The sequence below is a fragment of the Tachyglossus aculeatus genome, chromosome 1 (assembly GCF_015852505.1).
Source record: "Tachyglossus aculeatus isolate mTacAcu1 chromosome 1, mTacAcu1.pri, whole genome shotgun sequence".
In the NCBI taxonomy this organism is placed as follows: domain Eukaryota; kingdom Metazoa; phylum Chordata; class Mammalia; order Monotremata; family Tachyglossidae; genus Tachyglossus; species Tachyglossus aculeatus.
This window is the reverse complement of record NC_052066.1, coordinates 72434683-72451057: the sequence shown is the minus strand read 5'-3', so window position 1 is coordinate 72451057 and position 16375 is coordinate 72434683. Positions and strand designations below refer to the sequence as shown.

At 42.3% G+C, this 16375-nt stretch overlaps 1 protein-coding gene across 8 annotated transcripts in view; it reads right to left on the bottom strand.

Moving 5' to 3' along the window:
• Positions 1-16375, bottom strand: part of ATG16L1 (autophagy related 16 like 1) — a 62933-nt gene that overhangs the window by 32889 nt on the left and 13669 nt on the right. For all 8 annotated transcript variants that reach the window (XM_038752167.1, XM_038752187.1, XM_038752225.1 and 5 more), the window contains exons 2-6: positions 12949-13042; positions 4823-4928; positions 4594-4667; positions 4251-4502; positions 2838-2903 (exon numbers count right to left, since the gene is read on the bottom strand). In XM_038752167.1, coding sequence (XP_038608095.1) covers positions 2838-2903; positions 4251-4502; positions 4594-4667; positions 4823-4928; positions 12949-13042 — 592 coding nt within the window. The remainder of the gene's footprint in view (positions 1-2837; positions 2904-4250; positions 4503-4593; positions 4668-4822; positions 4929-12948; positions 13043-16375) is intronic.

Genomic DNA, 16375 nt, shown 5'->3' with positions numbered 1-16375 from the left:
CATTGCTATCGGTTCTTAGACACCCTCTCCACCTGAATATCAGTGCCCACCATTTCAACATATCCATTCCCAAATGGGCCGAACCCTCTTTCTTTCAATCTGCACTCTTATATCTCTTTTATCCATGAAAAGAGCCACTCGGAGGCAGGGCCCCTGGTGGTGTTCTTGCTTAAATTTCACTCCGTCTGGCTCAGCACAACCCATTTTAAAAAGAGATCTGGATGAAAGGATAAATGGGTTAGCCCAAATAAATGCACCGAACACTGGCTGCATCCAATCTTGGGTATAAGAGGATGGGACCTAATTCCATTCCCAGCTCCATTACTGACTTGCTTTGCTTCTTCTAAGTTTTCGGGTGAGAAACCAACCAGTGGCTTTTACTAAACCCCAAGTGGGAAGCAATGTACTCTCCCAAGAACACTATACAACCTAAGCAAGACAACAATATGTTCCTAAGGGATATTCTGATAATTAGCTAAGAATTTTAAAGTGCTCTAAATACAATCAAAGCAGTAACAGAGGCAATGTGGATGAGAGAACTTAGCCACTTAAGAATTTTCATTATGTTAAAGTGAACTTTGAAACTACCAGGTAAGATTAATGAATCCAACTGCTCAAACTTACCATTGCCAAAACAGAATTGCTCATCTTCCCACCCAAACCCCTCTTCCTATCACCACGGACAGCACCACCATCCTCCCTGTCTCACAGGCTTGTAACCGCGGCATTATATTATCCTGTAATTACTTCAGTGCTCAGAACAGTGCTTGGCACATAGTAAGCGTTTTAACAAATACCATTATTATTACTACTAAACTTCACTCATCTCTCTCACTCAATCCACATATTCAATCTGCCACAAAATCCTATCAGGTCTACCTCATGACATCTCTGGAATCCTTTTTCCTCTCCATCCAAACTACTACCACGCCATCCAAGCATTCATCGCTTCCACTCCTGACTACTCCCATCAGCCTCCTTCTACTCTCCTGGGCAAACTCTCTCTCCCTTCCCCAATTCATACTTCATTCTGCTGCCAGGATCATTTTTCAGATAAAAACCCTCCAAGGGTTGCCCATCCACCTCCACATCATCCAGAAACTCCTTCCCACAGGCTTTAAGCCACTCATTTGGATCTCTCCCACCTAGTTAAACTCGCGGATCCCCTATTACAACCCAACCCAAACACTCCACTCCTCTAAAACCAACTTCCTGACAATTTCGATCTCGCCTATCCCGCCACAAATCAACGCCCACTTTCTCCTTCAGGCCTGGAACTCCCTCCTGCTTCATATTTGACAATCCACCACTCTCCCCACCTTCAAAACCCTCCACATCCTTTCCAAGTGGCCTTTCCAAATTAAACTATTTCCCTTATCTGGCCTCTATTCAGCATCGAATAAGAAGTTGGCTGTGTAATCCTTTAGCACTCTCGTATTCATCCCGGCCCCACAATACTTATGTACGTATCCTTACACTCTAGTATTTCCCCTATCCCTAATCGATTTTAATGCATCTCCCCCGTAGACTGTAAACTCCTTATGAGCGGGAATCACATCTACCAATTCTGTTGTGCTGCACTCATCCAAATGCTTAGTACAGTGTTCTGCACACAGTAGCACTCAATAAATACCACTGACTGCCATTTAGAGTATTCTGAATTTTGTAATGCCTTTCCTCCAACAGTTCTAACCTTTTAAACCTTGCCCAATCCTTTTTCCAATAGTCCTCTAAGGTATGCAGTTGGAATGAACTGAGTTGCACTTAAAGTGGGAAACAAAAGAAGCGTGTGTCAGGTTACCTAATGAATCCATGGCAAACACAGCAATTGAAACCCATTTAGCCTCATGTTCACGGGTTACATCAATTGAGTGCAGTACGGCAAACATTAAAAAAAAAACGTTTTAAATTGAATACTCTTTTGAACTATCATCCAATGACTGGCAGCCCAAGTTATGAAATCCAGGGTTGCCTAGAAACTCCGCCCTTTGTTCCGGCTCAACTAAATGTACTACTCTTTCCCACAGAAAGAAATAATGATTTCCTGGACCACTTTATTGATTCTAGAGCATCAGAGAAACTTGAGAAATACAAATACTTTGCAAAAGGCGCTACAGAGTTTTGTCTCGTGTCTCATAACAATGATTTCAAGGGGCCAATTGCTCTTCACAAAGCATGCTGGGGAAAAAAAAATAAACAAACACCACATCAAGTCCTTTGCCCATTAAGTCAGTCAACAGATGACAAGGACACGAGGCAGCAAAAACAGAGCCAAAACAATTCGGCAAGAGAAGTGTGGAGCGGAGGCCAGGGCGTCTCTGCAGAGTGAGGGCAGCCTTACTGTAAAAGTATCAGCCTAGGATGCTGGGGAAGAAACAAATCCACAATAAGGCAAATCCTAGAGGGTGGAGTGCTACCGAAGTCTGAAGGCACTGACAGGACGGGGAGTCACCAGTTTTTTTTTACAACCCCTGTCATACACCACTCTCAAAAGGTAGCTGGAGGCTGGAGTCAGAAGAGGCTCAAAAATACACCCTAGGCATAGGGGATGTTATAAAAGTAGATCGCCTACATTTGTTTTCTTCCACACATAGGCTAAAGACAAAAAGCAGCTGTTGGAAGTCTCTACGAGGACTAACCAAAATAAACTCATACATTCACCTGTGGATTCCCAGACATAAACTATTATTTCAACTGGCAAGCTCTGTGCTCTTTCCCACATCACAAGCTTATTCAACCAAGGGGAGAATGTGATCTTCCGATCCACATCCTATTTGGTGCGTTAAGTGGAACGCTTTCCGTAGGTCCATTCTGGTCAAGTGTCAGAGACTACTTACTGTTCGACAGGAAGCGGTTCCTTTGCGGCTTCAGCTAGCTCCTTCTGAAGCTTGGCTTGCCGTCTCCTGTGAAAACCAATAAAAACCATTTTTAGTGCTCGTTTAATCTGTGTTTTGGGGGTACTTTCCCCAAGACCTCTGCGCAGTCCGGTAAATAGCATTACTACTATTTACTCAACTGCAAAGCCTTAAGAAAACATATAACAGACGGATCAAGTTTCTTTTAAACCTGCTCCCTCATTTCCTTCATATCTGAGCTGATTTCTAAGTACTGGAGATGTGGACACCCTACCTAGATACCGCTTCGACAGTGCTTGGCACGTAGTAAGCGCTTAACAAATACCATTATTATTATCCCGTAATCGCGCATTTTAATTTTTCTCAAAGATGTTTCTTAAGAAGCTAACAACACACGGTTTGGGGGGAGACCACCATTTTATCTTCACTTTACAGATGAGGAAAGAGAAGTACACAGACGTTAACTGACCTGTCCAAGGTCACAAAAAGGCAAGTAGCAGAGCTGCAGTTAGAACCCAGTTCTCTCGACTGTCGGTCTTGTACTCTTTCCACAAGGCCAAACAATCAACGGTATTTATTGAGCACTTGCGGTGTGCAGAACACTGGGCTAAGTGCTTGGGCGAGTACACTATAACAACATAGAGTTGGCAGAGCCGTTCCCTGCCCACGACGCGAGTCTAGAGGGCCGAGCTGCCTCCCGAATGGCAGCTGGCTTAGAAACTGGTCGGACTCCATTAGTAAGGAGATACGGCTTTGGAGTCAGTAGTCACGGGTTCAAATCCCGGCTCCGCCAATCGTCGGCTGTGTGACTTTGGGCAAGTCACAACTTCTCTGGGCCTCAGTTACCTCATCTGTAAAATGGGGATTGACTGTGAGCCAAACTGATCACCTTGTAACCTTCCTAGTGCTTAGAACATCATCATCATCAATCATCAATCGTATTTATTGAGTGCTTTGCACATAGTAAGCGCTTAATAAATGCCATCATCATCATCATATGGCGAGCGAGTTAAAGAAGGACAATCAACTCCCTGTCCTCGTTAGAGTACGCCAACGAATCAGGTTCAGTTGAAGCAGCAGCAGCAGCAGGAGAAGCAACGTGGCTCAGTGGAAAGAGCCCGGGCTTTGGAGTCAGAGGTCCTGGGTTCAAATCCCGGCTCCGCTACTTGTCAGCTGTGTGACTTGGGGCAAGTCACTTGACTTCTCTGGGCCTCAGTTCCCTCATCTGTAAAATGGGGATTAAGACTGAGCCCCCTGTGGGACAACCTGATCACCTTTAACCTCCCCAGCGCTTAGAACAGTGCTTTGCACACAGTAAGCGCTCAATAAATGCCGTTAAAAAAAATTGAAGCCGTTTTTAAGAACAAGTAAGAGGCCCGGGTGGTGAGCAGTCACCTTGAGTCCTTTTCATTTTCCGCATTTAGGCGATTGGCTTCCTGGGCCTTCTCTGCCATCCAGCGGGTGACCAGCTCTTGGTTGTCTTCAGTAGTTTTCCTCAGCTTCTCTTCTAAAGCTGTGAACGTGATCTGCAGGGCGTCGTACTCATCCTTTAAGGTCTGGTTTGCTCTTTCATGGTCCTGCAGCTTGTTGCGAAGCTCCTGGCACTCTGTCTCTAATTCGGCGATCTTCCGCAAATATTCGGCAATTCTGAAAGGGCCAACGAAGGGCGAACAAGAATGACAACCGGAACGCTCACCTCACCATCTGATCTCTGGCAGGGGGCATTCATTTTACTCACTTGGCTTCATTCTCTTGCATCTCTTTGTCCTTCTGTTGCATTTGGTTATTCAGGTCAATTACTGACTGGGCCAACTAGGAGAGAGAGAATTATTGTTTACGCCACAGATTTAAACGCACCCCACTACAAAAACCAGTTTCCGAGAGTTGTCGAGTGTTTTACCGGAGCCCAACTGGGCTCTAAAAACTGGATTCTCATACTAGAGCAAAAGAGGGGGAGATGTGCTAACCTCCCCACGTTTCTTATGCAGTTCCGTTAGTTCTTCTTGATGTTTTATCCTCATCTGAGCCATTTCTTGCAGTTGACTATTGTTCCACATTCCATCATGCCCCTGGCTGGAATTAAAGGAAAACAAAACAAACAAAAATGAAAAACAAAAACAAAAAGGTAGATATAGGGGAGATGGGAAGAAAACACAATACAAATTTGCCTTAAGTCTCAAATAGCTCTTCATTTACATATAATTTTTCAAATTCCTATACTTCAGTGTAGTCAGGGAGGTACAGTTAAATTCCTAAGTGTAAACACTCGTAGATAATAATAATAATAATGATGGTATTTGTTAAGCACTTATGATGTGCAAAGCACTGTTCTAGGCGCTGGGGTTGATACAAGGTAATCAGGTTGTCCCAAGTGGGGCTCACAGTCTTCATCCCCGTTTTACAGATGAGAGGACTGAGGCACAGAGAAGTGAAGTGACTTGCCCAAAGCCACACAGCTGATAAGTGGCAGAGCTGGGATTAGAACCCATGACCTCTGACTTCCAAGCCCGGGCTCTTTCCACTAAGCCACGCTGCTTCTCTTCAGTACACCTAAACTGCTATATAGTTCAGTTATGCCTCATGCAAGGAACAAGATAATAATAATAATAATAATAATGATGGCATTTATTAAGCACTTACTATGTGCAAAGCACTGTTCTAAGCACTGGGGAGGTTACAAGGTGATCAGGTTGTACCACAGGGGGCTCACAGTCAATCCCCATTTTACAAATGAGGTAACTGAGGCCCAGAGAAGTTAAGTGACTTGCCCAAAGTCACATGGCTGACAACTGGCGGAGCCAAGATTTGAACGCATGACCACTGACTCCAAAGCCCGGGCTTTTTCCACTGAGCCACGCTGCTTTTCTAATGTAGTGAGGTGAATAGAAATGTTAGGCCGCCTTACTCTTTCCCTGAAAGCCTACCTATAGAGTGATTAAAAAAATAGTTTAAGCAATTCAAGCCTTCCAAGGGAGCCCCCACACGAAATTAATAGATTTTTGGTCTTTAAATCATCAGTGTTTACCAAGGGCTACTGTGCAGAGAACTGTGTAATGGGCATTTGGAGAGCATAAAGAAATGTAAAATATGTTCCTGGCACTCAAGTCAGTCAGTCAACCGTATTTCATTCATTCAATCGTATTTATTGAGCGCTTACTGTGTGCAGAGCACTGTACTAAGCGCTTGGGAAGTACAAGTTGGCAACATATAGCTTAGAACAGTGCTTTGCACAGAGTAAGCGCTTAACAAATGCCATCACCATTATTATTATTATTATATAGAGACGGCCCCTACCCAACAATGGGCTCACAGTCTAGAAGGGGGAGCACTTACTGTGTAAGTATTACACACAAGGGAGAGTACAACACACACATTCCCTGCCCGCAGTGAGCTTGCAGTCTACTGGGAGAGACGGGCACTTATATAAAATAACAGATACGCACGTAAGTGCTATTTCCCGGGAGGGGGAAATGAATAAAAGGAGCAAGTCAGGGTGACACAGAGGGGAGTGGAAGGAAAGAAAAAGAGGGCTTAGTCAGGGAAGGCCTCTTGGAGGAGATGTGCCTTCATTAAGGCTTTGATTTTTGTTTTTTCAGGTACACACATCATGTAAAGAACTGTTACTGACCAAGTGCCCCCTCGGCCTCTGTAAAGTATCAGTCATTCCTCCCACGGCCCTTAAAAGCATTGATTCAGATGGTAGGTATCAACCAATGCCTTCCCCTCTCACTGTCGGATATTCCTTTTCTCTGATATTTCTCTCCAGTCAATCAATCAATCGTATTTATTGAGTGCTTACTGTGTGCAGAGCACTGTACTAAGCGCTTGGGAAGTACAAGTTGGCAACATATAGAGACAGTCCCTACCCAACAGTGGGCTCACAGTCTAGAAGGGGGAGACAGAGAACAAAACCAAACATACTAACAAAATAAAATAAATAGAACAGATATGTACAGGTAAAATAGAGTAATAAATATGTACTATATGTAAATATGTACAAACATATATACATATATACAATAGAGTGTACTTTCTGCTGGAGCCCCCTTACTATGCCCAACATAGCCCATTTTAATGGAGGTGTTTGACGTAAGGGGAGGTGATTATAATCCCAAAACAAAAATAGTATCAAATATGCTTGATATTTGGGGAAAGGTAATAATAATAATAATAATAATAATAATGTTGGCATTTGTTAAGCGCTTACTATGTGCAAAGCACTGTTCTAAGCACTTGGGGGGGATACAAAGTGATCAGGTTGTCCCACATGGGGCTCACACTCAATCCCCATTTTACAGATGAGGTAACTGAGGCTCAGAGAAGTTAAGTGACTTGCCCAAGGTCACACAGCAGACATGTGGCGGAGCCACAGGTACAGAAGAGGAGGTGAAAAATTTAATCCTTGATATTGGGGGATTAATTTGACAGTGTGTTCCATTTTTTTAATGGTATTTGTGAAGCGCTTACTATGTGCCAGGCACTGCAGTAAGCACTGGAATAGATACAATTTACTATTCTATTTATTTTACTTTGTTAATATGTTTTGTTCTGTTGTCTGTCTCCCCCTTCTAGACTGTGAGCCCGTTGTTGGGCAGGGACCGTCTCTGTATGTTGCCAACTTGTACTCCCCAAGCGCTTAGTACAGTGCTCTGCACACAGAAAGCGCTCAATAAATACGATTGAATGAATAAATACGACAATGAATGAATGGGCGGGTAGGGAAGAGAGAGTAATTATCTAACGGATATGAAGAGGGAGGGCACTGCAGGCCACAGGTAGGAAGTGGGCGAGAAGTTGGCGGTGAGATAGACGAGATCGAGGTACAGTGAGTAAGATGGCATTAGAGGAGCGAAGTACGAGAGTGGCGAGGTGAAGTAGGAGCGGGCAAGGTGATTGAGTGCTTTAAAGCCGATGGCAAGGAGTTTCAATTTGTTGCAGAGGTGGAAAGGCAACCACTGGAGGTTCTTAAGGAGTGGGGAAACACGGACTGAACATTTTTGTAGAAAAACTGAACCGGGAAGCAGAGTGAAGTACGTACTGGAGAAGGGAGAGACGGGAGGCCGGGCGGTCAGCAACGAGGCTGATACGGTAATCAAGGCGGGATAGGAAAAATGCTTGGATTAATGTAGTAATCCAAGGATTTTATAATCTAATGGGGGGAAAAGATAGGCAGACTAAACTGACAATACATAAAAAGCATGGGAATAGATTTACATGTTGGACCCCCCCCCAAAAAAATAATAATAATAATGGCATTTATTAAGCGCTTACTATGTGCAAAGCACTGTTCTAAGCGCTGGGGTAGATACAAGGTAATCAAGTTGTCCCACGTGGGGCTCACAGACTTAATCCTCATTTTACAGATGAGGTAACTGAGGCACAGAGAAGTTAAGTGACTTGCCCGAAGTCACACAGCTGGCAAGTGTGGAGCCGGCATTTGAACCCATGACCTCTGACTCCAAAGCCCAGGCTCTTTCCACTGAGCCACGCTCCCGCTCTAATTATCTGTTTACCTAATTAAATTATCTAATTTATCTGTTACAAATATATATTTTATATATATATATATATATTTTATATATATATATATTATATATATATATATTCATCTGTTATAAATATATAAAGAATCCTGAGATGGCAAGACAAAAACAATTAGGTCTAATTTAAAGGCTGTTGTAAATTGAAATCCGAAATTAGAAATGAAATTATTCATTCATTCAATCGTATTTATTGAGCGCTTACTGTGTGCAGAGCACTGTGCTAAGCACTTGGGAAGTACAAGTTGGCAACATATAGAGACGGTCCCTACCCAACAGCGGGCTCACAGTCTATAAGGGGGAGACAGGCAACAAAACATATTAACAAAATAAAATAAATAGAATAAATATGTACAAGTAAAATAGAGTAATAAATATATACAAACATATTTACAGGTGCTGTGGGGAGGGGAAGGAGGTAAGGTGGTGGGGATGGGGAGGGGGACGAGGGGGAGAGGAAGGAGGGGGCTCAATCTGGGAAGGCCTCCTGGAGGAAGGAGGCCTAGTTTCCTGGAGGAAAACCTAGAAATAAAATGAATTCTAATCAACAGTACAGGGGATACTGTACTTCTACTTTATACAAACACACAGTAGAACAACACAATAATAAAGCAATAATCAAATGTGCCTATCCCAGTGCTTTACTTAGAAAAGTCTTTGGCACATAGTCTTTGGAGTCAGAGGTCATGGGTTCAAATCCCAGCTCCGCCAACTGTCAGCTGTGTGACTTTGGGCAAGTCACTTCACTTCTCTGCGCCTCAGTTCCCTCATTTGTAAAATGGGGATGAAGACTGTGAGCCCCCCGTGGGGCAACCTGATCACCTTGTAACCTCCCTAGTGCTTAGAACAGTGCTTTGCACATAGTAAGCGCTTAACAAATGCCAATAATAACCATTATTATTAATAAATGCTATCATTATTATTATTGCCATTATTAAACGCTTAAGTAACAGCTATTATTGTAAGCTCGTTGTGGACAGGGAATGTGTCTACCAACTCTGTTGTATTGTACTCTTCCCAAGCTAAGTACAGTGCTGTGCCTACAGTAGGCACTCAATAAATACCACTGATTATTTTAAGTGACCCCCCCTCTCATTTTTCCTAAGACCTGAAAGTCTATAACAGACTGTCCTCCAATAACTTTTAAGAAGCAGCGTGGCTCAATGGAAAGAGCCCGGGCTTTGGAGTCAGAGGTCATGGGTTCAAATCCCGGCTCCACCAACTGTCAGATGTGTGACTCTGGGCACGTCACTTAACTTCTCTGTGCCTCAGTTACTTCATCTGTAAAATGGGGATTAAGACTGTGAACCCCCTGTGGGACAACCTGATCGCCTTGTAACCTCCCCAGTGCTTAGAACAGTGCTTTGCACATAGTAAGCGCTTAATAAATGCCATTATTATTATTAATTTCATTACGCATCTTGGATACAGCGCTTTTCCCACGAGTCTCGTCTATACACAATACAAGGTCATGTCTGAAGGAACAGTTTTGCGCGTACATGTGGCGTTAATCAAGAGAAGGGCTCTGTTGCAAGGTTTTCTTAAAATCAGGTTCTACGGTAACACGAGCCCAGCGTTAGACAACTGATGAGTTACAAAAACATCATCATCATCATCATCAATCGTATTTATTGAGCGCTTACTATGTGCAGAGCGCTTACTATGTGCAGAGTATGTACTTACAAATTGGCAACATATAGAGACAGTCCCTACCCAACAGTGGGCTCACAGTCTAAAAGGGGGAGACAGAGAACAAAACCAAACATACTAACAAAATAAAATAAATAGAATAGATATGTACAAGATAAATAAATAAATATATTTATTTATATATAATATAAAAAAAACATACATTTTACTACACTTTGTAAGGCCATAGGTAATGAAAAAGTAATTTTCCAGGTATTTTTCACGTCTCCTTTCTACCTGCCATTACCCATTGTTCCGGCCCACAAATTCCTTAATCTCTTCTCCTCAAAATCCCAGGCAAGGTAATGAGACCTGAATCTTTATTTTCTGTAAGAGCTCTCACAGAAGGAATGCTCAGCAAAAATTCCAGAAGAGGTACCTTAATCTCTTCTCCTCGAAATCCCAGGGTGAGTAAGGTACCTCTTCCGGAATTTCTGTGAGTATCCCTTCTGTGAAAGCTCCTATATAAAATAAAGATTCAGGTCTCATTACGGTATGCCATCACCCAAAATATCCCACTGCTACCCTGTCAATGTATACCCTTTGCTCTCTATTTACATGGTTTTCTTTAAAGTTCCAACTTTTATTTTATTGAAGAATTGAGAGAGGAGACCTATGCGTAAAGTGCACTGTTTGCCTGCCAATGTCGGTCAATCCTCTCTCACCCTGAAAACTAGATTGCCAAATCTTTGACAGCAGAGACCATGCCTCATATTATATTATATATTATATAATATATTATAATAATCATATTATATTATTATTATAATATATATAATATTATGTAATATAATATATGATATTATACTTATATTCTTCCAAACCCCCCAGGACAGTGCTCTGCACTAGTAGATGCTTAATCAAAGCTCCACAACAAAATGTACTTATATTGCACTCTCTTAGCTCAAGGAATGATTACGCTAGTCTGAAAATATCAGGAAATTACAAATAACGTTGGAGGTATTGAACTGTTCTAAGCGCTGGGGAGGTTACAAGGTGATCAGGTTGTCCCAAGGGGGGCTCACAGTCTTAATCCCCATTTTTACAGATCCATCAATCAATCAATCGTATTTATTGAGCGCTTACTGTGTGCAGAGCACTGTACTAAGCACTTGGGAAGTACAAGTTGGCAACATATAGAGACGGTCCCTAACCAACAGTGGGCTCACAGTCTAAAAGATGAGGTAACTGAGGCCCAGAGAAGTGAAGTGACTTGTCCCCCCTCCTCCCTCTTCCCCTCCTCCCCCTCCCCCAACCTTACCTCCTTCCCCTCCCCAAAGCACATATATTTATATATATATGTACATATTTATTACTCTATTTTACTTGTACATATTTACTATTCTATTTATTTTATTTTGTCAATATGTTTTGTTTTGTTGTCTGTCCCCCTTCTAGACTGTGAGCCCGCTGTTGGGTAGGGAATGCATCTATATGGTGCCAACTTGTACTTCCCAAGCGCTCAGTACAGTGCTCTGCACACAGTAAGCGCTCAATAAATACGATTGAATGAATGAACTACAACATTTCACTAATTATAGTTCTCGTCCCCATTCTGAGACATGCCTGAATCGCTCCACTGTATGTTGAGCGCTTACTGTGGGCAAACTTCTACCTTATAAAGGAAGATGAGTCACTAGAGAAGCAGCGTGGCTCAGTGGAAAGAGCCCGGGCTTTGGAGTCAGAGGTCACGGGTTCAAATCCCGGCTCTGCCAATTGTCAGCTGTGTGACTTTGGGCAAGTCACTTCACTTCTCTGGGCCTCAGTTCCCTCATCTGGAAAATGGGGATTGAGACTGTGAGGCCCACCGCGTGGGACAACCTGCTCACCTTGTATGCTCCCCAGCGCTTAGAACAGTGCTTTGCACATAGTATGCGCTTAATAAATGCCATTATTATTATTATTATTATTATCCTCCCTCCACCTTCACGACAGACCACTGCTTCCCAGCCACAATCATCAAAGCCCTCAAAAAGAAAAAATTCAAAATCCTACCTTTTCTGATTAACCTCTTAACTCCCTACTCTACTTCTGGCACTGACATTTCAGTACTTCCATGTCACCTAAACCCTTGGGTATTCACCATTTCCCTTGCCCTCTAGCACTCAGGTACATATTTTTAAACTCCAACGATTCTCCCCACCTGTAATTTTAGTGTCTGTCCCTCCATGTAGACGGTAAGCTCCGTGAAGGCAGGGATTGTGTCTATATAGTCTATTAAACTCTCCCAAACACTTAATACAATGCTCTGCAGAAGAATTTCTCAATACCATTAATTGCTTAAATTAATGTCTTCTAGACTGTGAGCCCGCTGTTGGGTAGGGACTGTCTCTATATGTTGCCAACTTGTACTTCCCAAGCGCTTAGTACAGTGCTCTGCACACAGTAAGCACTCAATAAATATGACTGATTGACTGATTATCTATAATTATATGGAAGTTTCATTTCCAAGCTGCATAAAATTGGCATTAAAACAAGTAGGCTGGTAAAGTAAAAGAGCTAAATGGGCACAAATTGGGACTAGGACAGTAGAGGACGGATGTCAGTTCCGAGAACTATATGAAAGCCTGGAAATTTACTAATAGGTGAACAAAATGCAAACACACCAACGGGGCACATCAGACTACTGAAAGCACCACAGGCATTACGGGATATATAAACAATCCAAAAATAGTAATGTTAAACACCTGAAATAAACATGTGTTGATGATGACATTACAACTGTACGTTGGCTCACCCCTTAATCAATCAATCAATCAATCGTATTTATTGTATTTTAACTGAATTAAGGGCAGAACCTCTTGACTGGGAAATAAATAAAGCAGACTTCTGAGGGAAAATAAGCCACACAGAGCTTCAAATACCTGATTTCATGCTTGCTTTGCACGTCATACTTTTCAGCTTGTAGCTTGCCAGCCAATACTGACTGAAGATCTGACTTCTCCAACAGCTTGTTGTCTAAGAGAACAAGAAATAAAGTTAAAAAAAAAGCAAGAAATAATAAAGTTTCGGTCTACGGGTCAACAAACTTCGAGCAGACACTCAGTTTGTTACCACGCTTGATTTTCCATCTTCCATAAACTTAAGATCTGAAGACAATATGCAGGGCAAACTGGCTTCTTGAAGACTTTGTCGCAGTATGTGACAAAGTTAGCATATTTAGTGCCTGTTTAGCAAGCCCAAGTCCCCCCCATAATTCACGTAAAGACAATCCAAATAGCCTCCCTAAAACTAAGTGATTACTTCAGTTTCTTTGTTTTTCTTGTTACTCCCATAGTGTTCAAAAAAGGGAACAAGACAAAAGTAGGTGGGTATCCCATTACAAAAATGACCACGAAAACTTTTCCTGGAAGATCACAACCACCTTTGTAGTTCTTGCTGTGAGCCCGCTGTAGGTTACGGACCGTCTCTATATGTTGCCGACTTGTACGTCCCAAGCGCTTAGTACAGTGCTCTGCCCTCAATAAATATGATTGAATGAATGAATAGTGGACAGAGCAGGAGTCAGAAAGTCATGGGTTCTAATCCCTGCTCCACCACTTGTCTGCTGTGTGTGACCCTGGGCAAGTCACTTAACTTCACTACCTCAGCTGCCTCGTTTGTTAAATGGGGATTGAGACTGTGGAGCCCCATGTAGGATAGGGACTGTGTCCGACCCAATTTGTTTGCATCCACCTCAGCGCTTAGTACAGTGCCCGCTACATCGTAAGCACTTAAATACCACAATTACGATGATGACGATTTGGGGAATTGAAAAAACAAAAACCTAAAATGGATTTCAAAATCAACTGGACTTAAAACTAACTCAAAAATATTCTAGAAGATGAAGCTCCATTAATTTAAGCTACAATTTTGGCAACAGAAATGATAAGCTCTACCGTCCTATGACTGTATACTCAGCAAACACCAAAGAAGAATTTGACACTCTTTCTACAGGCTAGGCAACTCAACACAGTACATGCACCAGATCACTAAAAAATACCATTACAATTGATAACAGGTTGGTTCTGTCATTACTACTGTAGGCCAGGCACAAAACAATGGAATGGGTGTCTCATTCCGTATCCTCTAAGTCCTCCAGATGTTACTGGGTTCGTACTCAACGTCCATTTGAATGTGGAAAAAAAAATACACATAGTATTTGCCTTTTTTCAGGTTCAGACACAAAAGGAATATAAAACACGGCTACCCTCCCTTTCTGAAATGTTGACATGAAGAGGAAATTCAGAGATACTGCTGCTTCAATTCACCTTGATCTAGTGACATTAATTAATAAAGTGGCATAGCAAAAGGAATCTAAAACACTGCTACCCTCCCTTTCGGAAATGTTGACATGAAGAGGAAATTCAGAGATACTGCTGCTTCATTTCACCTTGATCTAGTGAGATTAATTCATAAAGTGGCATAGCAAAAGGAATCTAAAACACTGCTACCCTCCCTTTCGGAAATGTTGACATGAAGAGGAAATTCAGAGATACTGCTGCTTCATTTCACCTTGATCTAGAGAGATTAATTCATAAAGTGGCATAGCAAAAGGACTCTAAAACAACTGCTACCCTCCTTCTGAAATGTTGACATGAAGAGGAAATTCAGAGATACTGCTGCTTCATTTCACCTTGATCTAGTGAGATTAATTAATAAAGTGGCATAGCATTCCTGGGACTTGGAAAACAGTCACATTACTGTTTATATCATCACATCACATGTTTATATGGTTGTACATATTTATTACTCTATTTATTTTATTTGTACATATCTATTCTATTTATTTTATTTTGTTAGTACGTTTGGTTTTGTTCTCTGTCTCCCCCTTTTAGACTGTGAGCCCACTGTTGGGTAGGGACTGTCTCTATATGTTGCCAATTTGTACTTCCCAAGCACTTAGTACAGTGCTCTGCACATAGTAAGCGCTCAATAAATACGATTGATGATGATGATGATGATGATTACTGGTGATTATTCTTCCCCAGGTAGAATTGCTGCTAGGGGTTGGAATGATTGCATTTCGGTGTATTTACTTATTGCCCCTGCCAGAGGCCAAGTTTCCCCTCAGTATTCACCACTTACCTGCTGTGTGATCTTGGGGAAATCACTTCACTTCTCTGGGCCTCAGTTCCCTCACTGGAAAAATGGGAATTCAATAGCTGTTCTCCCTCCTTCTTAGACTGTGAGCCCCATGTGGGACCTGATTATCTTGTACCCGTCCCAGCGCTTAGTACAGTGCTTGACATGCAGTAAATTTATTTTACTTGTACACATCTATTCTATTTATTTTATTTTGTTAGTATGTTTGGTTTTGTTCTCTGTCTCCCCCATTTAGACTGTGAGCCCGTTGTTGGGTAGGGACTGTCTCTATATGTTGCCAACTTGGACTTCCCAAGCGCTTAGTACAGTGCTCTGCACACAGTAAGCACTCAATAAATACGACATGATGATGATGATGATGATAAATCAATCAATGGTATTTGAGCCCTTATTATTATGGTATTTTTAAAGTGCTTACTATGTGCCACACACTGTACTAAGCACTGGGGTGGAGACAAGCAAATTGGGATGGATACAGTCACTGTCCCACACAGGGCTCGCGGTCTCAATCCTCGGGAGAGCACAGTACCAAATTAGCTGACATGCTCCCTGCCCATAACAAGGCTTAATAAATATTAACAATTATTATTATTACTATTTTGCAAAATCTTAATGGGCGAGGCTCTAGCTCCTTCACTAGCTGCTATTCCTGGAAGCTGCAAACCAAAACTTCAGAGATCTCTTCAAAAGGTGGAAAAGCAGGGTGGTCTAGTGGACAGAGCACAGGTCTGGGGGTAAGAAGGACTTGCACGCTGTGTGACCTTGGGCAAGTCACTTCTCTACACCTCAGTTACCTCATCTGTAAAATGGGGTAAAGACTGTGAGCTCAAAGTGGGATGGGGACTGTGTCCAACCCAACTACCTTATTCATTTATAATGACATTTATTAAGCACTTACTATGTGCAAAGCACTGTTCTAAGCGCTGAGGAGGTTACAAGGTGATCAGGTTGTCCCACCTGGGGTTCACAGTCTTAATCCCCATTTTACAGATGAGGTAACTGAGGCACAGAGAAGTTAAGTGACTTGCCCAAAGTCACACAGCTGACAATTGCCACAGCCGGGATTTGAACCCATGACCTCTGACTCCAAAGCCCAGGCTCCTTCCACTGAGCCACGCTGCTTCTCCCGCTATCTACCTCACTGCTTAGTGCAGTGTCTGGCACACAGTAAGTGCTCAACAAATGCTATTATTATTAATACTTCCT